Raw genomic sequence first — 26849 nt, forward strand, 5'->3', positions numbered from 1 at the left:
CTGTGTGCGTGTGTGTGTCTTTCTGTGTGTGTGTGTGTGTGCGTGTGTGTGTCTGTCTGTGCATGTGTGTATGTGTGTGTGTGTCTGTCTGTGCATGTGTGTGTCTTTCTGTGTGTGTGTGTGTCTTTCTGTGTGTGTGTGTGCGTATGTGTGTGTGTTAATGTGCGTGTGTGTGTGTTAATGTGCATGTGTGTATGTGTGTGTGTGTGTGTGTGTCTTTCTGTGTGTGTGTTAATGTGCGTGTGTGTGTTAATGTGCATGTGTGTATGTGTGTGTGTGTGTGTGTGTGTCTTTCTGTGTGTGTGTTAATGTGCGTGTGTGTGTCTGTCTGTGCATGTGTGTGTCTTTCTGTGTGTGTGTGTTAATGTGCGTGTGTGTGTCTGTCTGTGCATGTGTGTGTCTTTCTGTGTGTGTGTGTTAATGTGCGTGTGTGTGTGTGTGTTAATGTGCATGTGTGTATGTGTGTGTGCGTGTGTGTGTCTGTCTGTGCATGTGTGTGTGTGTGTGTGTGTGTGCGTGTGTGTGTCTGTCTGTGCATGTGTGTGTCTTTCTGTGTGCGTGTGTGTGTCTGTCTGTGCATGTGTGTATGTGTGTGTGTGTGTGTGTGTGTGTGTGTGTGTGTGTCTGTCTGTGCATGTGTGTGTCTTTCTGTGTGTGTGTGTGCGTATGTGTGTGTGTTAATGTGCGTGTGTGTGTGTGTTAATGTGCATGTGTGTATGTGTGTGTGTGTGTGTGTGTGTGTGTGTGTGTGTGTGTGTGTGCGTGTGTGTGTCTGTCTGTGCATGTGTGTGTCTTTCTGTGTGTGTGTGCGTATGTGTGTGTTAATGTGCGTGTGTGTGTGTGTTAATGTGCATGTGTGTATGTGTGTGTGTGTGTGTGTCTTTCTGTGTGTATGTGTGTGTGTGTGTGTGTGTGTGTGTGTGTGTGTGTGTGTGTGTGCCTGTGTGTATGTGTGTCTGTGTGTGCCTGTGTGTGTGTGTGTCTGTGTGTGTGTGTTAATGTGCGTATGTGGGCGGGAGAGAGACATGATTTCATTTGAGGGCGAGCGAGCACAGCTGGAGAATGAGAATGAGAGGGAGAGCGAGGCAGGAAGGTGGAGCGGCGTGGAGATAAAGCAGGCAGCGGAGCATGTGCAGTTCAGACGGCAGGCGGAGGAGAAGGCAGACGGAGCTCAGCGGGAATCGACCCCACGACCCGTTGAAGTAAAGCTTTGGTGAGCGGAAGGCTTCAGGCTGCGCAGGAGGAGAAGGTCAGTTCTCTCTCAGCCAGACTTCATGCATTTAATGCTGGATTTAATCTTTTGCTCAGTAATCGCTGAGTGTCTGATTACAGCCTGTTTTACTTTCACTAACGGAGCACAAACGCTCGAGCTTCTTCAGTGACGTGTTGTGATCAAACTGTGGGTCAGACTGAGGCTTTACATTCACCTGCTTTCATTTCATCTTCACTAACTTCAGCCTGAGTCTGCAGAGAGAGTATACAGCAGTAAAACATGGAAATACTCAAGTAAAGTACAGATACCTCAGAATTATACACGAGTACAGTACTGGAGTAAATGTGCTGGAGGATGTTCTGTGTTAGATTTTACTTTCTGTGTAATCTGCTGTAGACCGTGAGGTGTTGGAGAGGAACTGCTTACATGTGATTAAATGACAACATAAATAAATAAAATTAATAATAAAAATAATAAATAATAATTAGTGCTGGGCAACAGTCAAAACGTTATTTGAATGTCCTGCTGTTACATGTGGTTTCCCAGCAGTATTCCCTTTACACAGCAGCAATAGATTATTTCTGTAAATTTCAACTTAAACATCTTTAATGTGATCAAATCAAACATTAAACTGAAGCTGTCGGCTGCTGCCGGGCGTTAGCTGTTATCCAGAGTCCAGAGAATCAGAAGCTGCTCAGCCGCCGCCGAAGCTGAATATTATTGAACTTTTTGTACGCGACGCAGCATGAAGAACGAGACTGATCCTGCTGTTTGGGAGTTTTACTAACCAGGACACCAACAGGAGGGAATTCACACGGCAGAGCGTCCCTGCAAACCCAGATGAAGGCCTCTCAGCTAGAGTTATGCAGCCTGTAATTTAACTGAAGTTAAATAGGCGACAGCTGCGTAGCGCGCAGAACTCTCCATAGAGCGGCCGCCGTTTACCCGCGGAGCGCCGTCTCCCTGTCTGATCACCTGAGGAGCTCAGACCGACATGTGCAGCTGTCCTCTTGGCTGTGGCGTTTGATCGCTGGTGCTGCTTTTGTTTACCTGCTTGGCCCTGACGCTGCGTCCAGCCTACCGAAGCCGCCCAGCTGATCAACACCGCCCTCCTGTGACCCGTGACTGCACTCAGAGCCAGCAGCAGCGCATTTTCAAAATAATACTACTTTTGAATAAACTGCGTTACCGTGCTCAGCCCTAGTCATAATAGAACAAACATCACATCTTTCCTGTAAGCAGCTGGACAGAATTCATGTTGTTGCTCTGCAGGTTTTCTTCTTCCTCTGCGTTTCACCGCTAGTTAGTAAAGAGGCTTCTGATTGGTTGTGGCAGTTAAACTGCCTCTCAAGCTGCGAGCGTTCAGAAGAAATTTGGAAAAGTAATTAAATGCAATAAGTTACTCTGATGATAGTTCCACAGCTGTTCCAGGTTAAAGTAAATAATCTTAATAAGAAAGGCTGAGACGCACACACCTGCTCTACATGTTCGACATAATAAAGGAGTGAGGCGCTCAGCAGGTCACGTGACCTTCAACAAACAACCAATAAACAGTCAGTATCAGGCCTTCCCATCACCCGTGCAGCTGCTGCTTGTTCCACCGGTCTCACAGTGGCCCGTCGCCCTTTCAGGTGAGCGTCTCCATGGCGACAGGTGTGTGCGCCCTGCTGACTGCGTGGCTCGCCGTGTGCGTGGCGTCCAACCTCGACACGGCGTTCCCGCTGCTGAAGACGGGCGGAGACGGAAGTCTGTTCGGACTGTCTGTGGCTCTGCACCAGGACCTGAAGACAGACCGTTACCTGTGAGTGCTCACCTGTCTGTCTGACTGTCTGTCACCTGTCTGTCTGACTGTCTGTCACCTGTCTGTCACCAGTCTGTCACCTGTCTGTCACCAGTCTGTCACCTGTCTGTCACCTGTCTGTCACCAGTCTGTCACCTGTCTGTCACCAGTCTGTCACCTGTCTGTCACCTGTCTGTCACCAGTCTGTCACCTGTCTGTCACCAGTCTGTCACCTGTCTGTCTGTCTGTCACCAGTCTGTCACCTGTCTGTCTGTCTGTCACCAGTCTGTCACCTGTCTGTCACCTGTCTGTCACCTGTCTGTCACCTGTCTGTCTGACTGTCACCAGTCTGTCACCTGTCTGTCTGTCTGTCACCTGTCTGTCACCTGTCTGTCTGTCTGTCACCTGTCTGTCACCTGTCTGTCACCAGTCTGTCACCTGTCTGTCTGTCTGTCACCAGTCTGTCACCTGTCTGTCACCTGTCTGTCACCTGTCTGTCACCAGTCTGTCACCTGTCTGTCACCAGTCTGTCACCAGTCTGTCACCAGTCTGTCACCTGTCTGTCTGTCTGTCTGTCACCAGTCTGTCACCAGTCTGTCACCTGTCTGTCTGTCTGTCACCAGTCTGTCACCTGTCTGTCACCTGTCTGTCACCTGTCTGTCTGTCACCAGTCTGTCTGTCACCTGTCTGTCTGTCTGTCACCAGTCTGTCACCTGTCTGTCACCAGTCTGTCACCTGTCTGTCTGTCTGTCTGTCTGTCACCAGTCTGTCACCTGTCTGTCACCTGTCTGTCACCTGTCTGTCACCAGTCTGTCACCAGTCTGTCTGTCACCTGTCTGTCTGTCTGTCACCAGTCTGTCACCAGTCTGTCACCAGTCTGTCACCTGTCTGTCACCTGTCTGTCTGTCACCTGTCTGTCACCTGTCTGTCACCAGTCTGTCACCAGTCTGTCTGTCACCTGTCTGTCTGTCTGTCACCAGTCTGTCACCAGTCTGTCACCAGTCTGTCACCTGTCTGTCACCTGTCTGTCTGTCACCTGTCTGTCACCTGTCTGTCACCAGTCTGTCACCAGTCTGTCACCTGTCTGTCTGTCTGTCACCAGTCTGTCACCTGTCTGTCACCTGTCTGTCACCTGTCTGTCTGTCACCAGTCTGTCACCTGTCTGTCACCTGTCTGTCACCTGTCTGTCTGTCACCAGTCTGTCACCTGTCTGTCACCAGTCTGTCACCAGTCTGTCACCTGTCTGTCACCAGTCTGTCACCTGTCTGTCACCAGTCTGTCACCTGTCTGTCACCTGTCTGTCTGTCTGTCACCAGTCTGTCACCTGTCTGTCTGTCTGTCACCTGTCTGTCACCTGTCTGTCTGTCTGTCACCAGTCTGTCACCTGTCTGTCACCTGTCTGTCACCAGTCTGTCACCAGTCTGTCACCTGTCTGTCACCAGTCTGTCACCAGTCTGTCACCAGTCTGTCACCTGTCTGTCACCTGTCTGTCTGTCACCTGTCTATCTGCCACCTGTCTGTCTCTCTTCCTGTGAGCGTTGGCTCAGTTAACACCCTGCGGTTTTAGTTCTGCTGTAAACTGACTGATGTGTGAAATCATGACTTCCTGCTGCAGCTGACAAGCTGACAAAACCACCAAACATGCCGCTCTCTGATTGGCTGGCAGATGGCTGGGAAACACTGTGAGAGATTACATTTAGAATAGGTTTAACAAAAGACAAAGTGAGTGAACCGGAGAAGCATCAGGAGAGACAGTCGGCGAGTTCAGAGGCCCACTCAGGTGCTGAAGATCACCATCAACTCATCAGGAAAGTGTTTACTGAAGAGAGAAGTGGCCTCATCTTCTCATAGACTTCTATACAGCCCAGTGGAGTCACCCCCTGCTGGCTGTCAGAGAGAACGCAGGTTTAAGGCTCTTCAGACCCGGAGGCTCCCGCCTGGTGCTGCTGGTGCAGGGCCGGCTCTGAAGCTGTGCAGCACTTTGGACCACTTGTAGGCGGTTCAGGGTCGTGTTGCAGAGGCAGGTTAGAACCAGTTTCCAGGCTGGAGTTGACATGAAGGATTAGAGAGGAGGAGAGAGAGTCTTTAACCCTGTTACACAGGAGGAATTCACAGAGTCAGGTGAATACCCTGCAGCGTTAATAATGTGAGGTACAGCAGGAGGGGGGCCTTGAAGACGGTCCAGGGGTTATTCAGAAAGATGTAGGAGGGTCAATGAGTCCTTGAAGAAGATCCAGGAGTCCTTGAGGAGTTTATATAGGAAGTGGTTTAGGAGTCTCCTCATGTAAGTTACCTGTTCAGGGTTTGAGCAGCTGCTGACAGGTCACATGACGTCAGGTCCCAGAGGAGGCGTGCAGAGGTCACTCAGAGGTCACCCAGCTGTCCATCACTACCGTTACCATGACAACCATCTCTTTTGTTCTGTAATTGGATTGGCTGCAAATGGACCCCCCCCACACACACAGTAATCTAGTTTCCTCGGGGACTTCAGGAGTCAGGAGGTCAGCGTGTCCTCTGATTGGCTCAGTGTCCCGCCAATCACATGTCTCTCTGTCTGTGATTGGCTGAACAGTAACTAGACTGATCAATAATAACGATATTGAAAGTTTTACGGGCCCTTGAGGAGGCATCAGGGGTCCTTGAAGGGTTCTTGCTTCTCATTTCTTCGACCTGCGACATCATCACCATGGCAACACACCTGAACCCGAGCTGAGGGGTCAGAGGTCACGCAGAGACCTGGATCAGCTGCTGTGTGTTCAGCTGGAGGGCTGATCTGAGGTGTGCGTGCAGGACCGAACACAGGAAATGAAACTCAGACACACGTTTCCTCGTTCTCAGACACACGTTTGCTGAGGATCGTGATTTAAACTCCCTCCTGACCTGAACTACAGCTGCACAAGATACTGACTCACAACATCAGATCGAAAATGACACAGAGAGTTTGTATCATTCTGTTTATTTCGTGGAGAGAGGCGTCAGAGCTGGAAACGGTTATAATTTAATGATCATGTCTGATTGGCTAGTTGCCCTGTCACATGAAAGCGTGAGTGCACTACATGAACATAGGCTAAGTAACACGTGATGAGTGTGCGAGAGAGAGAAAGGCGACATGAAAAAGTGAAGCAGCTCAAAAGAGAAGAAAGGACAGAAAAGTAAGAAGCTGATTGGCTCAGGGAGACAACGAAGCGATCGAAGAGGAAACACATCAGAGACATGATCAGATTCGTGCAGCCCCGTCCTGAAAGCAGTGACTGCTCTGTGAGGACAGTCCTCATAGAGCAGGACGGTCCTCACAGCGAAGTTTAAAACTGAATGTCCCCACAAAGATAGCAGCACACACATGCACACACACACAGCTTGGTGTAAATGAATTCACAGCTGCTTGAACTCACTTCAGGCCGCATCACCTGGTGCATCAGTTACAGGCTGTGGTCACTGTGTCTCAGCTACCAGTGTTACTGCGGAAACAACTGCAGCACTGACACGTCAGGGACTTTCACAAGTTACTGAATGCAGTGATGTAGAAAAAAAGGATATGGAAGGAAATGTCGGCATCTCTGATTCATTCTTGTTCCATAAACTATAGGACCGTCAATAAAGTGAAAAGATGTTATTCTGTCGTTTTCGACCATTTCTAGAATCATGCTGAACATTAGCAAAACTATTTGTATTTGTAAACTATGGCTCAGGTTTGGATGACGATGATTGAAAATGCACAAGGCTGCACTTTTTCTGTAGATCAGCCTCTACAGTACCGAGTTATACGTTGCAGAGGACTGGACAGGATTCACTGTTACACTTTTACTGTGTGCACTGTAAGTTGTTGACAGAGCATGTCATCGGGATGCAGAAAAAAACAGTATACCAGTATAATACACTGTGATCAGCAAGTGATAGTGTAGCAAACAGCAGACAAGTGTCCCTAATCATTTGCATAAACGTGTCAAAGCATCAGCAAGTTGTGCACACGTGGCCTGATGATGTGTGTATAATTTCAGGTCTGATCTGAGAAATGTACCAAAGTGACTGGGAACAGCTGTCTTCTGTATGAAACGCGCTTCGAAGATAAAAGTTCATCAAATTCACGTAACGCTCCCCGTTGTTTTGTAGTTCAGTGTGTTACGAGTGACAGAGTTTGCTTTCTGAGTGAGAATAGTTGTAGAGTTTATTTTGAGGCTTGTGTGACATGTTTGAGTGACTTTTGGAGGTCAGGATGCGTGTTGGTAACGCACACTGTGTGTCTTCAGTTTGGACCGGCGCGTCTTAGCAGCTGAAAAAAACTGTAACGGAGTCAGCTGTTGTGTGTGTGTCCTTAGTTGTGTGTGTGTCCTGTGTCGTGTGTGTGTTGTGTGTGTGTCCTGTGTCTGTGTGTGTCCTGTGTTGTGTGTTGTGTGTGTGTGTGTTTGTGTCCTGTGCTGTGTGTTGTGTGTGTGTGTGTCCTGTGTTGTGTGTGTCCTGTGTTGTGTGTGTCCTGTGCTGTGTGTTGTGTGTGTCCTGTGTTGTGTGTGTGTCCTGTGCTGTGTGTGTCCTGTGTTGTGTGTGTGTGTGTGTGTCCTGTGCTGTGTGTGTCCTATGTTGTGTGTTGTGTGTGTGTCCTGTGCTGTGTGTGTCCTGTGTTGTGTGTTGTGTGTGTGTCCTGTGCTGTGTGTCCTATGTTGTGTGTTGTGTGTGTGTCCTGTGCTGTGTGTTGTGTGTGTGTCCTGTGCTGTGTTGTGTGTGTGTGTCCTGTGCTGTGTGTTGTGTGTGTGTCCTGTGTCCTGTGCTGTGTGTGTGTCCTGTGTTGTGTGTGTTTCCTGTGTTGTGTGTGTGACCTGTGTTGCGTGTTGTGTGTGTGTCCTGTGCTGTGTGTTGTGTGTGTGACCTGTGTTGTGTGTTGTGTGTGTGACCTGTGTTGTGTGTGTGTCCTGTGCTGTGTGTGTCCTGTGTTGTGTGTGTGTGTGTCCTGTGCTGTGTGTTGTGTGTGTGTCCTGTGCTGTGTTGTGTGTGTGTGTCCTGTGCTGTGTGTTGTGTGTGTGTCCTGTGTTGTGTGTGTGTCCTGTGTTGTGTGTTGTGTGTGTGTCCTGTGCTGTGTGTGTCCTATGCTGTGTGTTGTGTGTGTGTCCTGTGTTGTGTGTGTGACCTGTGTTGTGTGTTGTGTGTGTGTCCTGTGCTGTGTGTGTGACCTGTGTTGTGTGTGTCCTGTGTTGTGTGTTGTGTGTTGTGTGTGTCCTGTGTTGTGTGTGTGACCTGTGTTGTGTGTTGTGTGTGTGACCTGTGTTGTGTGTGTGACCTGTGTTGTGTGTTGTGTGTGTGACCTGTGTTGTGTGTGTCCTGTGTTGTGTGTGTGTCCTGTGCTGTGTGTTGTGTGTGTGTCCTGTGCTGTGTGTCCTGTGTTGTGTGTGTGACCTGTGTTGTGTGTTGTGTGTGTGACCTGTGTTGTGTGTTGTGTGTGTGTCCTGTGCTGTGTGTTGTGTGTGTGTGTTGTGTGTTGTGTGTGTCCTGTGTTGTGTGTGTCCTGTGTTGTGTGTGTGACCTGTGTTGTGTGTTGTGTGTTGTGTGTGTTGTGTGTTGTGTGTGTGACCTGTGTTGTGTGTGTGTCCTGTGCTGTGTGTGTCCTGTGTTGTGTGTGTGACCTGTGTTGTGTGTTGTGTGTGTGACCTGTGTTGTGTGTGTGACCTGTGTTGTGTGTTGTGTGTGTGTCCTGTGCTGTGTGTCCTGTGTTGTGTGTGTGTCCTGTGTTGTGTGTGTGACCTGTGTTGTGTGTTGTGTGTGTGTCCTGTGTTGTGTGTTGTGTGTGTGTGTCCTGTGCTGTGTGTGTCCTGTGCTGTGTGTGTGTCCTGTGTTGTGTGTTGTGTGTGTGTCCTGTGCTGTGTGTGTCCTGTGTTGTGTGTGTTGTGTGTGTCCTGTGCTGTGTGTTGTGTGTGTGTGTCCTGTGTTGTGTGTTGTGTGTGTGTGTCCTGTGCTGTGTGTGTCCTATGCTGTGTGTGTCCTGTGCTGTGTGTTGTGTGTGTGTGTCCTGTGTTGTGTGTTGTGTGTGTGTCCTGTGCTGTGTGTTGTGTGTGTGTGTCCTGTGTTGTGTGTTGTGTGTGTGTCCTGTGCTGTGTGTTGTGTGTGTGTGTGTCCTGTGTTGTGTGTTGTGTGTGTGTGTCCTGTGCTGTGTGTGTCCTGTGTTGTGTGTGTTGTGTGAGTGTGTCCTGTGTTGTGTGTGTTGTGTGTGTCAAATATATTAAGAGGCTTCAGGGGGGCTTCAAGGGTTTTCCAGGACATTCCAGGAGTCCTGGAATAAGTTACAGAATATTCCCCAAGCGTCCTTCAAGACCTCCAACGAGTCATTGAGATGAATTCAAGGATGCTTAGGAGGGATCCTGAAGTCCCACCTGTCTCACCTGTCCCACCTGTCTCATCCTGACAGGCTATTGGTCGGAGCTCCAAGGGAGAAGGCGGAGCCTAATGTTCCAGCCAATCGCACAGGAGGAGTGTACAGCTGCCCAGTCACCGCTTACCAATCAGACTGCAGCAGGATGCAGCTCATAGGCTCAGGTGAGACTCACCTTTAATTAAGTGAATGTGTTTATGCGGGAGGAGACACACCTGTAGCAGCCGCCTCCGTCACCTCCCACACACCGTGACATCACTGGGGGTGTGGTTACAGGAGGTTCGACTGACGAGATGAGACGTGACCTCGGGCGTTTCCATGGAGACGAATGCAAGTTTCTGAAAAGGTGCATCAGACCTCCAGCTGACTCCCCGCCTTTACCTGTCTGCCTTTCAGCCAATCACAGCCGGCTCCAGTGTCTGTTTGTCCTTCATCGGTTTGCAGCAGAACCTTCTGGACGAGTTCTGGTTCTGTGAGGCAGAACCGGGCTGCTGTGGCTTTAAATGTCTGGTTTCTGTTTGTCTCCTCACTCAGTCCTGTTATCTCTCCCCTGGTGCATTATGGGTAGTCCATCCCTCAGTGAGACGTGACAGCTGCTGTCCCCTGAGAGCTTTTATCTGCCTCCTGAACACACACACACACACTCAGACATGATAAAGATTTGTCCTGAGCGGGTAATCAGCTATAACCACGCAAAGGGCCAATCAGAGGAGTTCATTTTAACGTCACACTGTACAAACAAAGGAAAGAGCAGCCTGTGGCGAGTCACTCTCCCGTCCTGTCCTGTTTCAGATCTGAACCCGACGGAGGACCTGGCTGAGGACATGTGGCTCGGCGTCTCAGTAGCCAGTCAGGGCCGACCCGGGGGGAGGGTCCTGGTGAGTCTCTGTTCCCATTGGCTGATAGAGCACCTTATGTTTGTCAGACTGCACCTGGCTGCAGCTCCTGTGTGTTGAACTCTCTCTTCTACACGTTCTTTGCTAACTAACAACTGACCGTCTCCAGGCGTGTGGTCATCGATTCGCCAAACTCTACGGCGAGTCTAAGCTCAGACACATGATTGGCCGGTGTTATATCCGTGGAAACGACCTGCAGTACGACGACGCAGACATGCACTGGCAGAACCCCGACCAGCCCTGCAGGTAGGTCACACGGCAAAGGTCACGTGACACCTGGCACTTCCTGTCAGTGAGCCTGTGCTTCTGTGTGTGCAGTCACCTGAATGATGTCAGCGGTGAGTCCATGTGCACCATGGGGATTTCTGCCGCCATCACTCAGACGGAGGTCATCGTCGGCTCACCTGGAAGCTTCGATTGGCAAGGTGAGCTCTGCGCTGTCCGTCACTCGCTGCTCTCTGTCCAATCAGAACCCAGCTCCTGAAAACTGTGTGTATTTGATGTGTGTGTGCTGCAGGTAACGTCCACGTCTCCTGGATGAATCCAACTATGGAATTTGACACCGAGAGGAGCTCCTTCCCCAACCTGGGAACCAGGAACATTTACATAGGTGAGCCTTTAAACGTGAACCCATGAAACACCTGATCATTCAGCGTGACTTCACTTCCTGATGGTGGCGTCTGAGGTGCCGTGTGCTCAGGAGGACCCAGACTGCAGGAAATGAGACTCAGGGGGCTGATATTTACTCATTATTTAAACGACACCAGGTGTGCAGACCAACAGATTCAGATTCATTCTGTATTGTCCTCAGTGGAGGAAATTTGTTTTCACAGTCTGTACAAAGAGCACCTTCAATATGAATTCTACACACAAACTATGCATAGTACACACATATATGGACAATATACACATATCTACACATAACACAAAAGAGACATTATTAACTTGACTGTGAGTGCTCTTATAGAGCAGGGTACAAAACAATTTTCTGAAGCGTGCCTTTTTGTAGAGCAGCTGTCTGTATCTACGGCCAGATGGGAGAAGGGTGAAGCATGAGTTGAGAGGGTGGCTGGGGTTTTGTACTATGGTAGTTGGTCTTCGAGCAGTGGCGGTATTAATGAGGGCTGGCAGGTTGGGAGTGGGAAGACCTATTATTTTGGAGGAGGTGTTAGTGATTTTAAGAAGCTTGTTCTTATTAATGAGAGAGAGCATGGTGAAGTACAAGAGGACAGGTTCAAGGATACTCTGGTAAAGGACAAGCAGTAGGTGTGGTTTGACTGATAGAGTCCTGAGCTTACGAAAGACATAGTCTTTGTTGACAGTGTTTGTGGATGTCTGTGATGTGGTGATCAAAACTCAGTTTATTGTCCATAGTGATGCTGAGGTACCTGAAGCTGTCAACAATTTCTACTTGCTGGCTGTTTATGGAGACGGGGCAGTGAGGGGTGGAGGGTTTACGGCGTGTGTCCAGGATGAGTTCCTTTGTCTTGGTGACGTTGAAGAGGAGGTGACTGTCCTTATACCATTTTGTGAAGTGGGCATTGGATTGGTGATATGCTGCAACTGATTCTGTGTCAGAGAGGAGGGCGAGTATGGCTGTGTCATCAGAGTATTTGAAGTATTTTGTAATGGGAGAAGGGCTATTGCAGTCATTGGTGTACAAAGTGTAGAGAAAGGGGCTCAGGACGCAGCCTTGGGGGGTTCCTGTGTTGACAGTAATGGTGGTGGATGTGGTGCATTCCCAAACAAAGAGATGTCCGAGGCCAGATGATCCACAGGCTGAGGACAGACAGAACAAATAGAAGACAGGAGGGTGAAAATCAGGCGGGGTGCAGGCTGAGACCAGGAACACAAGTGAGACACGACATGACTGACGAAAGACAATTGTAACGGAAATATGTCCTTTAGTGAGTCTTCTGAAATAAAGATTCCAATCCAGATGTCTTTTAAGGTTTTTATTTCCATTGCACAATCCAGCAAAGACCAAAAGGAAATGGCGACTTTAAATACAGACCAGGCAGGGACGGAACAGGTGAGACACCTCAGGGGAATTAGATATAACACATCGACAAACTTCAAAATAAAACAGGAAACAGGCGGACTCACACAAAACTCAGGCCCGTTCTCATTCCCAGAGCTTTGTCACGTCTTCCGGTGTCCGATACCAATGAACATGAGTTCAACTCTAAAAGTTGTGCTATCAATAACAGGAAAGTCAGAGTGACACCAGGAGGCCGGGATTCCTTTCACCTCGGAAATAAAAAAGCCAGCACTGATTCCTTTTAGGAATGTTTCATGATTCAAGGCACATAATTATCCCTAAACCTGACCGGGGAGTTTGGTTGCTTAAACGTAACCACACAAAGTTACCCTCTAGTTTTATTTTGAATGTCTAACCGGCATTGCATATTTATATTCTTGCTAACTTGACCATGGAGCCCTACGCGCGCAAAAATTCGGAGGTCTTCAAACGCAACCCATCCCAACTCGTTACATATGGACGCTTCGTCTAGACGAAGTTGGGATGGGTTGCCCGATCCCTGATGCCTGAAATCAGCCTAGAAACTTCAGTACCACCATGCTAACTGCTAACAGCTGACTCAGCCACTGTTAACGGTTGTATCTCTCTGCCCATGCAGGATATTCGGTGACTCAGGCTCGCCGTCTCCTCTCTCAGGATAAGGAAACCATAATAACCGGTGAGTCCTCTTCCTTCCTCTCTGTGTGAAGTGGTGCAGGAGTGATTGGACTCATGTATTGATCAGTTGATTGCTGTGTTGGTGACCAGGAGCTCCAAAGGACAGTAAGGAAGACGCCCGTGGCTCTGTGCTGCTGGCGGCGAAGCTATCTGATAAACTGCATATTCAGCAGACGCTGCGCGGCGAGCAGACAGGCTCGTACTTCGGGAACGCCGTGGCAACCACCGACCTCAACAATGACGGGTAAGGAAGGACTTACACGAGGTCACGTCCTGTTTTGTGTTCCAGCATGAAGGAATGAAGACTCGCCGAACATGAAGACACTTCAGACACAGTCTAGTTCCAGGATTCCCAGGACCGGTTCACACCAGTCTTCTTTACTCCAGCTGGACCGGACCCTGCAGCATTAACCCCCCCAGTGCTGCTCCTTTGGGTCGGTGTGAATGCCGGGCTCAAACTCTGGTGCAGATCAAGCAACCCCTCTCTGGTTCACCTCAATGCGGAGTCTCGGACCAAGTGAACTCTGGAGCGGTTCCTTTAGACCAATCACAGGAAGCTACCGTCCTCATGTTTCATAACTGTCCTATTTAATGTCTCATTGTTGTTTATAACATTCAATGTTATTAGAATACGTTTTACTCCCAGTGTCACGCTGACCAAACATTACCCAGGGTAAGACCCGTTGCTCTGAGGGTGCTTTTGTCTTTGAACGTGACAGGTTGGAAAGACTTGAAACAACTTGCAGCAGGATCAGAGCTGTCCTCATGTTGACCAAATTTAACCCAGGTTCATATAAGACTCAGCGCTTGATCCAGTCCCTCGGTCAGACCACCTCTGAGATCTTCTTCCGAAATCTCATTTTGCGGTGCATTTGAAGACCTCTGGATTTCTTTCCTCCTGCAGGTGGACCGACCTGCTGGTGGGCGCTCCTTTTTACTTCCAGCGTCAGCAGGAGGCGGGCGGGGCAGTTTACGTTTACATGAACTCGGGAGGTCGGCTTGATCCACGGCCCAGCGTGGTGCTGAAAGGACCGGCGGGGTCGGCCTTCGGTATGTCTGTTGCTGCCACTGGAGACCTGAACCAGGACGGCTTCCAGGGTGAGGACGCTGAGAAACACATTTTAACATCTGAAGAAAGTGCAGAAGACGATTCTGACATGAGTTTCGTGTTTCAGACTTTGCAGTCGGTGCTCCTTTCCATGAAACAGGAAGTGTGATGATCTGGAGCGGGAGCAGCGAGGGGGTCTCTACAGAACCGAGCCAGGTCTCACAGTAAACACACCTCTTCATGGTACCGGTCGGTGTGCAGACCACACCTGTAACCCCCCTTTGACTCTCTGCAGGTGATCCGGGGCAGCAGGGTCTCTCCTGGGTTCAGGACCTTCGGGTACTCTCTGTCTGGAGCTGTGGATGTTGACGGGAACAAATACCCAGACCTGCTGGTCGGCTCTCTGGACGACACCGTGGTTCTGCTCAGGTACCCAAACTGATGTGTTCCTGCCTCACTGATCTGTGAGGCTGCTGCTCAGTTCTGTTGTTGATAATGTGTTGATTGTTGATTGGTTGACTCCTCAGAACTCGGCCAGTCATTCACCTCAATAAAACCCTCAGAGTTTCTCCGGATGTCGCCGACCCGAACAGCTGTGACTTCTGGTGAGACTGAAACTTGTGACACACTAACACGCTAACAGCTAACATGCTGACAGCTAACCCCTGACTCTCTGTGTGTGTCAGTATTCAGGTGGAGGTGTGTTTCTCCTACATCTTCAGCACCGGAGAGAAGAGCGACAGAGACAACATCAGTGAGTGAGCAGCTGAACTGACCCAGCCAATCACAACGTTCACCCTGTTCACCCACGTTCACCCTGTTCACAATGTTCACCACGTTCACCACGTTCACCCTGTTCCTGTTCACCACGTTCACCCTGTTCACCCTGTTCACCATGTTCACCCTGTTCCTGTTCACCACGTTCACAATGTTCACCCTGTTCACCATGTTCACCCTGTTCCTGTTCACCACGTTCACAATGTTCACCCTGTTCTCCACGTTCACCCTGTTCACCACGTTCACCCTGTTCCTGTTCACCACGTTCATAATGTTCACCCTGTTCTCCACGTTCACAATGTTCACCCTGTTCTCCACGTTCACCCTGTTCACCACGTTCACCCTGTTCCTGTTCACCACGTTCATAATGTTCACCCTGTTCTCCACGTTCACAATGTTCACTCTGTTCACCACGTTCACCTTGTTCACCCTGTTCACAATGTTCACCATGTTCACCCTGTTCCTGTTCACCACGTTCATAATGTTCACCCTGTTCACCCTGTTCTCCACGTTCACCCTGTTCACCACGTTCACCCTGTTCCTGTTCACCACGTTCATAATGTTCACCCTGTTCTCCACGTTTACCCTGTTCACAATGTTCACCACGTTCATAATGTTCACCCACATTCACCTTGTTCACCCTGTTCACAATGTTCACCACGTTCACCCACATTCACCTTGTTCACCCTGTTCACCCACGTTCACCCACGTTCACCCACGTTCACCCACGTTCACCCTGTTCACCCACGTTCACCCACGTTCACCCACGTTCACCCTGTTCACCCACGTTCACCCACGTTCACCCACGTTCACCCACGTTCACCCTGTTCACCCACGTTCACCCACGTTCACCCACGTTCACCCACGTTCACCCTGTTCACCCTGTTCACCCACGTTCACCCACGTTCACCCTGTTCACCCTGTTCACCCACGTTCACCTTGTTCACCCTGTTCACAATGTTCACCACGTTCACCCTGTTCACCACACAGTGTTGATCAGCCCGTCACAGCTTTACAGTCAGCACCTCGTGTTCATAGATCAGCAGCCTGCTGCAGGTTTCCAAAGAGTCTGTGCATCCGGCCTGAAGCCGCTGCGTTAGCTTCTGTGGCTAACCGGACAGATGGTGTGTTTATGAGGACACGATGCTAACGAGTCTGTTTATAGTCAGGACTAATGACCAATAATCAACCAGCTTCCTGTGTGTGTGTGTGTGTGTGTGTGTGTGTGTGTGTGTGTGTGTGTGTGTGTGTGTCCATCCTGTTAATTAACCAGCCTGATTGATTGGCAGGATGAAGCTGTCAATTAGCGCCTGCTGTTAATCAACAAAGTGACACACACACACTGACATTCAGACAAACGCACACACCAGATGACATCATCTGGTGTCCTCGTGTCCTCGTGTCCTCGTGTCCTTGTGGTCTGTGTGTTTCTCTGGATGATAAATCACATTACAGAAACTGATATTATTACATCTGAGAAACACACTCAGTATTCCTCAGGGCGCTGTGTGTGTGTGCACGAGTGTGTGTTCTGGCTGTGTCTTGTTAATTTGACCAATCAGAGACGAGGTCACACTGTTGCTATGACACCACCCCTCCTCACACACACACACACAGATGAAGTGTAATTGAAGTCAGCAGCGTCGGCTCATTTATGAATATTAATGATTATTATCAGCGGTGGTGTTTCCCTTCCTGCACGTTTGAAAACAGACGTGATTAAAAATAAAAATCTTCTTTTCTAAATAACAAAGTAAGTGACCGACGAAGCGGACAATGCTTCATGTTTACGGCAGAGACTGACTCAGGAAGTCTGGACTCAGATTCAGATTCAGGAATTTGGTTCAGAGGAAAAATGTTTACTTAACAGATTACAGGAAAATGCTAAGGCCGGTTCAGGGGGGGTTCAGGGGAATCCAGCAGGTCATGGGGATCAGGGTGAAGCCCGGGAGAATCCAGTGTGCCCAGAGGGGGTCCAGTAACTTTAGTCTACGATCTGGTGCGGAGTGGAGGGGAGCCCTAGATGGATCTGATTGGCTGGCCACGGGACTGAACACAGAACAAAAGTACACATACATGATAAACACAGCAGATAGATACTGCAGTACAACAAAGTGAAGAAGGTACTGCTACTACAAAAGGTGAATAAAAACATTTAAGGAGAGAAACAGTGATAAATGAATGACGTAGTTTACTCTGTGTTTACTTTAAAATATCCATCAGAAGAGAAAATATAAACATGACAACAAGGCAGCTCAGTTTGTGTCACGGTTTATCATCATGTGACCAGAGTAAACCAGACCAGTTATCAGACATGAAGTCTGTATTTCTACACGGTTCTGATGTTTGTGATGTTTCATGCTTGAAAATATTTACAGTCTGTTGGTGATCTGGTTTGTCCTCTGACTGTCTGTCTGTCTCGCAGCCGTCCACTACACGGTGACCGCCGACGAGTCCCGCCTCCTCAAATCCCGCCTCCGTTTCCGTGACAACGGGCAGAGCGTCTTCTCTGGTTACCTGTCGATGCCAAAAAAGCAGTGTGAAACCCTGAGAGTCGGACTGCTGGTGAGTGTGCCGTGTGAGCGCCCCCTGCAGGCTGCAGGTTCATCACAGCCACATCTGTCCTGATGGCGGCGACCATGCAGCATGGTACCAATACACTTTCCAAGGAATACCCAGGATGGAGTTCAGGCTAGTCAAAACGTAAAACACGGGGTAAAACAGCAAGAACATAATGATGAGATAAACAGCTGTATTTAAAATCTTCTGATTAAGAGGACGTTAAAAGGACCCGACACCAATTCTAGGAGAAGCTGTAGTGACGTGACGACAGATTTCCAGTCATGACTCACGCTGCCCCAGCATATAATGGAAGGTCACTCCATACACAGGGAGCACGGTCTGCCACAGCTCTGTAGCCAGCTGATTTTTTATTAAACGAACGATTGACCAGGAGACCAGCATGGAGAGACGAAGAGGGCGTGCTGGTGTTTGTGCTGTAATTAGCTCAGCTAGGTGTGAAGGTGCAAGGCCTTAAAGAGGGACCTAAAATCAGCTGTAGAAATTGGGTATAACGTGAAGACGTGCCCTCATGAACACGTTCGTGGCGTGACTCTCAATGATGTGTTTGATTTGAGGGGAAATATCTGACATTTGGAACTTGATGCAAAGGTTTCAGCAGAGTTTCAGATATTTTGCCGTTTAATTAAAGGAAGTTCTGCTGTGTGAGATAAGACCGGCTGATTCTTCTGACCTTTAATCAGTCTGCTGCTGACAGACTTCACATCCTGCTTCTTCACCAGGGTCCAGAGGAAAAACTGAACCTTTCTGTTCAAGATGCTGCAACAAGAAGCATCTGAAAAAGCCCTTTTTAGTACCCAGCTTGTTTCCCAGACTGCTCCTTTAAAGAGTTGTTGAGTTCTCAGCTGGTCCACATGCAGGTAGAAGTGTTGAGGACAAGTACACGATGTGCCGGGCTTGATCTGTCATGTAGTTCTTATCAGCATGTTTGTGTTTCTGCCCACATTTTCTCTGTTGTTCTGTTTTGATTCAGTTCAGGACGATGTTGAGTGATGACCCACACCAACCCCACGCTGCTGTTTGTAGTCCATTAACTATAAATCCTGTTTGTTCACATTCCTGCTGGTCAATCTTTAAATCATGTCTCTACTTTCGGCCTGGTTTCTTTCCAACAGCTTGTAGGGACTTGATCCTTCACAGTCGGTGTGTTTAGTCACATGCATGTTCTGTTAAAGAGAACTCATCATCATGTGTCCAGCAGACTCATCTGAAAAGTACCACTGTTGGTGCGTTCAAGGACACTCTGGAGTCATCTGTCCTCAGAGGATCAAAAGTTCTTCGTTGAAGACAAAGAAAAGTGTTGACGAAGTTCTGTTCTGTGTTTTATGTTCTGCAGAGTTCGATCCGAGACAAAGTGGAACCTTTGGTATTCTCCCTAAACGTCTCTTTGTATGAGAAGCTTCCCAAGAAAAGAAACACTGTCCAGGACCTGAAACGATTTCCCGTGCTGAGCCAGACCCCTCGACCCATTAGAACCCAGGTCAGAACTCACAGAAACTACAGAACTGTTCAGAACCCACAAAACCCAATAGAAACCAGCGATCGCCCCTGGTCTTCAGCCTGGTCCTGGGCACATTCAGCCGCAGCTGATCAGCAGACCTCAATGACCTTGGTGGGGTGTAAGTGTGCAGGAGCTCAGAGATGTACTGAGGTGCCAACCCATTAAGTGACTTAAAAACAAACATTAAAAGCCTAAAATGTATTCTAAAATGTACAGGGAGCCAGTGGAGCGAGGCCAGAATGGGGGTAATTTGTTCGTGAAGGTCCCAGTAATCTCAGGATGTCGTACAGTAATATCTCAGCTCAGCTGAGGAGAGAACGGCAACAGCAGTACAGAGTAAGGGCCAAAACCAGTATTTAACTGTTTACTGGCCTTGGGAAGTCTACCAGACAGAGAATGGATCATCTGTCCTTGGTTGTCTAGGCAGCGGCTCAGCTAATCTACCCAGAATAAACTATTACCTGAGACAGGCCAAGGTCGTTCTGTCACTGGGTCCATAAGTTACCTGTACCTCACAACTTCTTACCTCTTAGGAAACTTACGTCACCCACCACAGATCTGTGCCGAACCAAAGTCAGAACCCAGGTTGTCCAAACAAGATCAAAAACTAACAGAACCCACGGAAAACTCTTGAACTTACTCACTGTTTGAACGTTCCTTCACTTATCTAGAATTTCTGTATCTATCAGATCCACATCCAGAAGGCCTGTGGTTCTGATAACCGTTGCCATAGTAACCTGCAGATGACGGCCCAGTTCACAGATGAGAACCAGAATCCCTTCCCCATGTGAGTGAACTCCTCCATATCAGACTGTGGGTCTTGTGCTTTTCTGTCTTTGTGCTTTTGTGGGTTCAACACACAGCAGCTCAGGTAACGACTGATCATATCAAACATTTTATTAGTACATCTGCACAGTGTTCCTTCTTCCAGCATTTTCAAAGGAATAAACAAAAGAAATGTAGTTACTGACTTGAGACTTCCCTTACAACCCTGAATGGTCTGATGGTTAACTTCGACTAATCCCTTAGGGGATTCGGGACTAATACTTGACTTGATCGAACCGTCCTTGAAGAACTTATGACCTAGATTTGCTGGGAGTTGACACAACCTTGACCTGAAGGATGTAAATGCTCCATACATGCAAATGCTCCATGCAAATGCTCTGCATTTCTAGTCTTTTCGACCACTCAAAGCGCTTTTTACAATACATCTGCATTCACCAGTCATACACATTCATACACTGAGCCTAAATGCTCAAACGGAAATATTCACACACATTCATACACTGGGACAGTTCGGGGTTCAGTATCTTGCCCAAGGACACTTTGACATGCAACCAGGGGGAGCCAGGGATTGAACCGCCAACCTTCCGATTAACGGCCAACCCGCTCTACCTCCTGAGTCCCAACCAACCTCAAACTGATGCTGTCATGTTGTGATTTGTGTGTTTCTGTGTTTCCAGGAAGAAGGACAGTCAGTTTTTTTACTACAAAGGCGGCGTTAACCGATTGTTTCTGGAGGTTAACGTCAGCAACACACCGTCACCAGGCCGACAAGCAGAAGATGCACACAACGCTGTTTTGAACGTTAGCATCCCACCATCACTCATATACTCCGGAGTCCGAACAAAGGTAGTGAAACTAAAGCTCTTTGTCATCCAGCTTTTAGCAGGTGGGGAACTAGACAAAGTTGATGCAGAGCAGAGTATCATCTGCATATGAGTGTATATTTAAGCTGAAGCTGTGAATTAAGTTACTCAGCATGTAGGTAGAGAAGAGTAGTGGACTGAGACTCCATTACCATGTTACAGTTTGGAAAGACTTGCAATTTGCTTGTGAAAACTTGACTTGGACCAGCTGAAAGAACTGGACTATGAGAGTTCACTTGGACGTGCCCCAGTAAGATTTAAACTTGACTTGAAGCTGGACTAAAAGACTTACCTGTGACTTTATTTAGACTTTACTTAAAAGACTTGGCATTTGACTTGAGATTTGCCTTCGCCTTTTGATTTACGCTAAAGGATGTGACTACTTGACTAGAGAGCTTACCTAACTGACTTCAGACTTTATTTCTATTTGCCCTAAAGCACCTGGGATTTGACTTGATGCTCAACTTGGACTTGGTATAAAGAGCTTGACTTGAGACTTAACTTGGACTTTCCAGACCTTGGGCTTTAGTTGGTTCTTGACACGAGATTGGCGGTTCGATTCTGGGCTCCTCCCTTTTGCTTGTCCTTGACTTCAGACTTACCCTAAAGGACTTGCCTGATGGACTTCAGAGCTGGGACTTGGACCAGTTAGTCCTACAGTCAGTACTGTGTTTGTTTATGTTTCAGGGTGACATCCAGGCGAAGGTGGAGTGTTCTGTTGTGAATGCCGTTCTTCAGTGTCAGCTGGGGAACCCATTCAAAAGCAACCAGAAGGTACAGAACATTCCTGACAGTCTAGTATTGCTGCTGCTGCAGTACTGCTAGTACTATCTTCTGTATTCCTGCCTGTACTGCAGTATTCCTGCTGAGACTCTACCTGATCATCCGTCTCTTCCTGTATTTCAGGTTCAGGTGTTGATCATATTTCAGCCGGATGAGATCAGTTTAGACACCAGAGAGATTCAGTCTCAGCTGCAGTTGTCCACGTAGGACACACACACACACACACACACACACCTGTCTGAGTGTGTTTTCCTGGACAGGTACTGAGTTGTGTCTCTGTGTCTTCAGGCTCAGTGAGCAGTCAGACCTTTCTCCTGTCTCTGTCTCCATGTTGGTGGAGTATTCACTGCACACTTCTCTCCATCTGTAAGTAACACACAGTGTAAGAGCTTTAATGTTGACCTCTGACCTTGGACCTGATGACCTCACTCAGCTGATTGTGTCCTGACAGAATCAGTCCACCAGGCCCCGTGGCCTTCAGTGGTCATGTGATCGGTGAGTCGGCCATGGTGAAGACGGCGGATGTCGGCAGTCTGCTGCTCTTCACTTTGCAGGTGTGTCTGATATCAGTCTGACTATTGGAGTGTAAACAGACCAGGTGTTAACCACTGCCTTCTCTGATAGGTGCACATCAGCGGGAAGCCACTGGGTCGCCTAGGCAACCTTGAGGTGGAGTTTGATTGGCCGAGGGAGGTGTCCAATGGGAAGTGGCTGCTGTACCTCACAGAGATCCAAGTAAACGGCACATCAGAGCCTCACTGTGCTCCGCCCCGCGACATCATCAACCCCCTCAAACTCAGGGTAACTATGTCAACATCTGCCTCACAGTACTCCTTTCAAAATAAAAGTCCTGAGCTGGAACATTTCAGAATAAAGGCCGGTCCAATCAGAATCTGAAGCGCCTTTTACTCGTCTATTTCTTGTTTGCCTCTCAGAATAAAGTCTTCTTTTTCAGAGGAGGTGCACAGAGCTGCCTGCTGGTTTAGAATTAACTGTAAACCTTCAATAATCTACATCCCTGCTCCTAAAATCTATTTCTAATCTAATTCAGGGGAAAGGTCTTTATCATTAGGGACAGTGCGAGTATCTACAAGCAGGTTTTGTTTACATACGAGACTGAAATTATCAAAACATTACCACCTAACCAGTCAACATGATGGACAGGTTGTTTTTTACATTTCAGTTGTTTTATTGTGTTGTTGTTAGTTAGGTCATATTCTGCTTTTTGCCTTTTCCCCTTTATTGAGTTTTCTGTTTTTTTGTGCACGTAATAGGTTTGCAAAGTGAAAAAGCCCAAAGGGAGTTCCCCTCTTCCACAGAAACCTCTGCTCCTGAACTGAACCCCGCTGGATTGTGGTCCAGCCTTTACGTCAGCAACCTCTCTGCATCACTCTGTAACACGCAGCATGATGCTCGCGTAGCGGCTAGTGTGGCACGCCCTCAAAAACACTGGTGGAGAAATATAGTTTGTTTCTGTCTCACTCTGTAACCTGTTATATTGTGACAATAAATCGACCTGCCTACACAGTGCACACGCTGCCTCCGCTCAGCCCACCCTCCCTACCCAGCGTTAGAGCCCCTACATACAGGACATACAGCTGTGATGTAGAGACAGAGCTCAATTAAAACCTTATGAAAAATAAATGCCTAGGTTCTGAAGCTGGTTTAGGAACATGTATAGCTGAACCGAAGCCTTGAGTCAAAATGATCTGCACCAGTTTGCAATGTTTTCAGAATAAATGATGTGTTTCCTTGAAACATTTTGCAACACTGCACAACGGGCTTTGAGGTACATTTTCTCCCATTTGGTGGGCGTGTCAGAGGTGATGCCCAATGAGCTACGACAAGTACGTAAACACAGTCGTATTAAAAAGGCAGTAATGTGCAGTGCGCTTGTGTACACAGCTGCGTGTTCAAGACAGCTCCGTTTGCGTTGAAATAAACGTTTTGTCAGTCCTGGTTATCGGCTTGTTAGGACCCGCCCTGCTTCTGATTTGCTAGTAGTCTTTACTCAGGTACTACTCACGTGCAACTCGCAGCAAAGATCTTATAGAAGTGAGATGCTTCACTTGGTAGCTAAAACAAAGCGTTCATCACACAGGGTATGACAAAGAGATGGTGTTCTTAAACCATGTAAACCTGTTCTGGTTCAACCACCGAAGAAAATGATGAACCTGAAAATGAGCAGAATATCATCTCTTTAATATTTATTTCCACTGGCTGTATTATAGAAATCTACTAACCAGCAAATCCTATCTTAACTCTCTGGAAACCATGGTAATAAGGGTTATATATATATATATTTTATTGAAATTGCGATTTACATATATGTATATAAATCTCAATTTTGATTTGAAAACGATTAATCGTTCAGCTCTAATGTATATTAATATCCACAAACCTTCCTGCAAACAGAGATCATGTAGATGGTGTAATTAAACCAACTCCAACAGGAGAAGACTGCTTTCAGAATGGCTTTTGTCCTGATGTCCCAGTCTGTCCCAGCAGAGAGCTCCTCATGTCTTTATAAACCATCTTTCCTGACCGACTTTTCGGTTGTTGATGACTTTCCCTTCCTGTATGCTCAGCTGTCAAAGGAGGAGGGGAAGGAGAAGAAGAAGAGGAGTCTGGAGGAGGAGCAGGTAAAGGAGAAGAAGGAGGAGCAGACTGAAAAAGCTCTACCTGTCCACCACCTGCAGGGACAGAAGAAGAAGTCCTACACTCTGGTACAAACACACTCATTCCTTTAACCCGGCTTCTATTAGTGGTGCAGTACTGCAGCCCCCCACAGGGGGCGCTCTGACGTGTAAACAAACTCATCATTACAAACGGTCTGTGGGAAGTGTCTGTCTTTGTCCTTCTTGTATAATAAGGACTGGATGTTGTCGGACCTCTTTAAAGAATTAACACCCAGCAAGAGACAGATTAACAAAAGTACCCAAGTGATTCACATCATTTCACACTGGCTGTTCTATTTCCTGTCCTGCAGCCACAGGTTGTTTCCGTGTGTGTGTCGGAGCATTTGATTTATGGATTAAAGTTGGGTTGTTGCTTTAAGGGTCAGGCTTAAACGTATATTATTTCGTTTGGGGTTAGAGGCTGGGGAATGGACATCCTCGGTGGTGCAGTGGTTCTCAAAAAACAATGACAGGAAGTATGACTAGGTCTTTGGTTTCAGCCACATTCTGTATTAACAGCAGAACTCCCATCATAAGGGGGTCCACGGTTTCATTTGTGTCAGCTTTGGGGTCCCTGATGTGAAAGAGTTGGATAGTCACTGGTAGAAAGGTTTGTATGTTTGTGTGCAGGGCTGTGGCAACGGGGCTAAATGTGTGACGTTCGTCTGCCCGCTGGTCAACATGAACAACTCGGCGACTCTGACAGTCAGAGCCAGACTGTGGAACTCCACCATGATCGAGGTACAGACACTTTCATCACATTTTAACTGATCTTTAAGGGACTGTCTACGTCTTTAGCCTCTTTTAGCTTCTCCTTTTGTTTGTTTGGCACACGTCCTGTCTGGTTCAGATCCAGCAGCAGCTGTGGACCTTTAAACCCGCCGTGGGCCGCCTGCTGCCTGCAGACAGGCTCAGTTGTCTCACTTCTTACACTCAGACCTTCCTGTATGTGTTTCAGGACTACAGCGATGCGAGGAATGTGCTGGTTCGAGGCCGGGTGACTCTGAAACTGCAGACCAACAAACCCACCATCCACATGGAGTCTCACGGCACAGAGGTACTGAGCTGCTGCTAGCACCCCCTACAGGCAGCAGTGCTCATTACAGATACAACATGATGACCAGTCACTGTGGTCTTCCTCTCAGATTGAGGTCCACGTTTATCCGGACCTGGGGCAGCAGGAGGAGTCCAGTGCCCCCCTGTGGATCATTGTGGTGTCTGTCCTGGCTGGAGTGTCCCTGCTGGCTCTGATCTGCCTGCTGCTCTGGAAGGTAAACATGTGCAGAGACCTGAACCCTTCTGTCCCACCCCTGGATGTGGGATTAGTTTTGTGTTCACCATGAAAATGTTCATAAAGCCACCATCACCTCCTGCTTGGTAAAGTGCCGTTGTGTTGCCCCCTGCTGTTCAGTGTGGCTTCTTCAGGAGAGCCAGCACCAGAGAGCTGTACGAGGCCAAGACCCAGAAAGCCCACATGAAGAGCCAGCCGTCTGAGCACGAGAGGCTGGAAGAGGAGATCTGAGTCTGGGCAGGCTGCTGCCAGAGAGCCCTGCTGTAAGGACCAGCTCTTTACTGACTGTTACTGACTGATTCAATTCAATTTTATTTATATAGCGCCAAATCACAACAACAGTTATCTCACAGCGCTTTTCATAAAGAGCAGGTCTAGACCGTACTCTGTGATGATATTTACAGAAGCCCAACAGTTCCCACCAAGAGCAGCACTAGGAGACAGAGGCAAGGAAAAACTTCCTTTAAGAGGCAGAAACCTCGAGCAGAACCATGGCTCAGGGTGGGCGGCCATCTGCCTCCACCGGTTGGGGTGAAGGAGAGAGAGAGAGAAAGAGAGATAGAGAGAGAGGGGGAGGGAGGGAGAGGGAGAGAGAGAGGGGAGGGAGGGAGAGGGAGAGGGAGAGAGAGAGGGGAGGGAGGGAGAGGGAGAGAGAGAGAGAGGGGGGAGGTGGAAGGGGAGAGAGAGAGAGGGGGAGAGAGAGAGGGCAAGAGAGGAACAGAGAGAGGGATGGAAGGAGAGAGAGGGGAGGGAGGCAGCCTACACAATATCCACACAGAGGTACAGACAGTAAAGGTGATGTTGCTATAGACTAAATGAAAAATGGTACAGATATTTATAGTAGTGTTAATGATAACAATCCTAATGTTAAAGATTATAATAACAATAATAATAATAGGACTAGTAACAATAGTTGTTGCAGCAGAGGGTGTCGAGCAGGAACACGGGGGCAGCAGGTGACCCGCAACCACAGATCCAGACTCCACAGCTCCAGAGCCAGAAACACCTGCAGGAAGTGATAGGAGGAGAGAGGAGAGGGACGAGAAAGCACAAGACTACCAGAAAGGGGAGAAGTTGTGTTAGTAACATGCAATAATGGGATGAGGTTGCATACAGAGGGAGAGAAAGTAGAGGAGAGAGGAGCTCAGTGCATCATGGGAAATCCCCCGGCAGTCTAGGCCTATAGCAGCATAACTAAGGGATGGTTCAGGACTCACCTGAGCCAGCCCTAACTATAAGCTTTATCAAAGAGGAAAGTCTTAAGCCTACTCTTAAATGTGGAGATGGTGTCTGCCTCCTGAACCCAAACTGGAACCTGGTTCCACAGGAGAGGAGCTTGATAGCTGAACGCTCTGGCTCCTAGTCTACTTTTGGAGACTCTAGGAACCACAAGTAACCCTGCATTCTGGGAGCGCAGTGCTCTGGTGGGGTAGTAAGGTACTATGAGCTCTTTAAGATAAGATGGTGCCTGACCATTAAGAGCTTTGTAGGTAAGAAGAATGATTTTAAATTCTATTCTGGATTTTACTGGAAGCCAATGCAGAGAAGCTAAAACAGGAGAAATGTGATCTCTTTTCCTGGTTCCTGTCAGAACACGTGC

General features: G+C 48.2%; 1 protein-coding gene across 3 annotated transcripts in view; it reads left to right on the forward strand.

Annotated features, from left to right (window-relative positions):
- The first annotated feature begins 1002 nt into the window (after window positions 1–1002).
- The window catches only part of LOC119896009 (integrin alpha-3-like), a 48753-nt gene continuing 22906 nt past the window's right edge, over window positions 1003–26849 (forward strand). Inside the window, exons 1-28 of one of the 3 annotated variants that reach the window (XM_038709474.1) lie at window positions 1003–1249; window positions 2845–3014; window positions 9385–9512; window positions 10141–10226; window positions 10354–10490; window positions 10563–10669; window positions 10762–10854; window positions 12884–12943; window positions 13033–13186; window positions 13847–14040; window positions 14118–14206; window positions 14286–14419; window positions 14518–14595; window positions 14677–14744; window positions 17193–17332; window positions 18684–18827; window positions 19538–19635; window positions 20312–20480; window positions 21185–21271; window positions 21404–21483; window positions 21569–21646; window positions 21732–21834; window positions 21905–22081; window positions 23869–24006; window positions 24589–24699; window positions 24917–25015; window positions 25104–25229; window positions 25370–25512. In XM_038709474.1, coding sequence (XP_038565402.1) covers window positions 2857–3014; window positions 9385–9512; window positions 10141–10226; window positions 10354–10490; window positions 10563–10669; window positions 10762–10854; window positions 12884–12943; window positions 13033–13186; window positions 13847–14040; window positions 14118–14206; window positions 14286–14419; window positions 14518–14595; window positions 14677–14744; window positions 17193–17332; window positions 18684–18827; window positions 19538–19635; window positions 20312–20480; window positions 21185–21271; window positions 21404–21483; window positions 21569–21646; window positions 21732–21834; window positions 21905–22081; window positions 23869–24006; window positions 24589–24699; window positions 24917–25015; window positions 25104–25229; window positions 25370–25480 — 3147 coding nt within the window. In that variant the 5' untranslated portion in view covers window positions 1003–1249; window positions 2845–2856 and the 3' untranslated portion in view covers window positions 25481–25512. Of the gene's footprint in view, window positions 1250–2844; window positions 3015–9384; window positions 9513–9624; window positions 10227–10353; window positions 10491–10562; window positions 10670–10761; window positions 10855–12883; window positions 12944–13032; window positions 13187–13846; window positions 14041–14117; window positions 14207–14285; window positions 14420–14517; window positions 14596–14676; window positions 14745–17192; window positions 17333–18683; window positions 18828–19537; window positions 19636–20311; window positions 20481–21184; window positions 21272–21403; window positions 21484–21568; window positions 21647–21731; window positions 21835–21904; window positions 22082–22554; window positions 22861–23868; window positions 24007–24588; window positions 24700–24916; window positions 25016–25103; window positions 25230–25369; window positions 25513–26849 lie in introns of those variants that run through there. The other 2 variants (XM_038709483.1, XM_038709491.1) reach the window with 2 other exon arrangements.

Source organism: Micropterus salmoides, unplaced genomic scaffold (genome assembly GCF_014851395.1).
Source record: "Micropterus salmoides isolate LMB-PRFRI ecotype aquatic unplaced genomic scaffold, ASM1485139v1 Ms_hic_scaffold_10, whole genome shotgun sequence".
In the NCBI taxonomy this organism is placed as follows: Eukaryota; Metazoa; Chordata; class Actinopteri; order Centrarchiformes; family Centrarchidae; genus Micropterus; species Micropterus salmoides.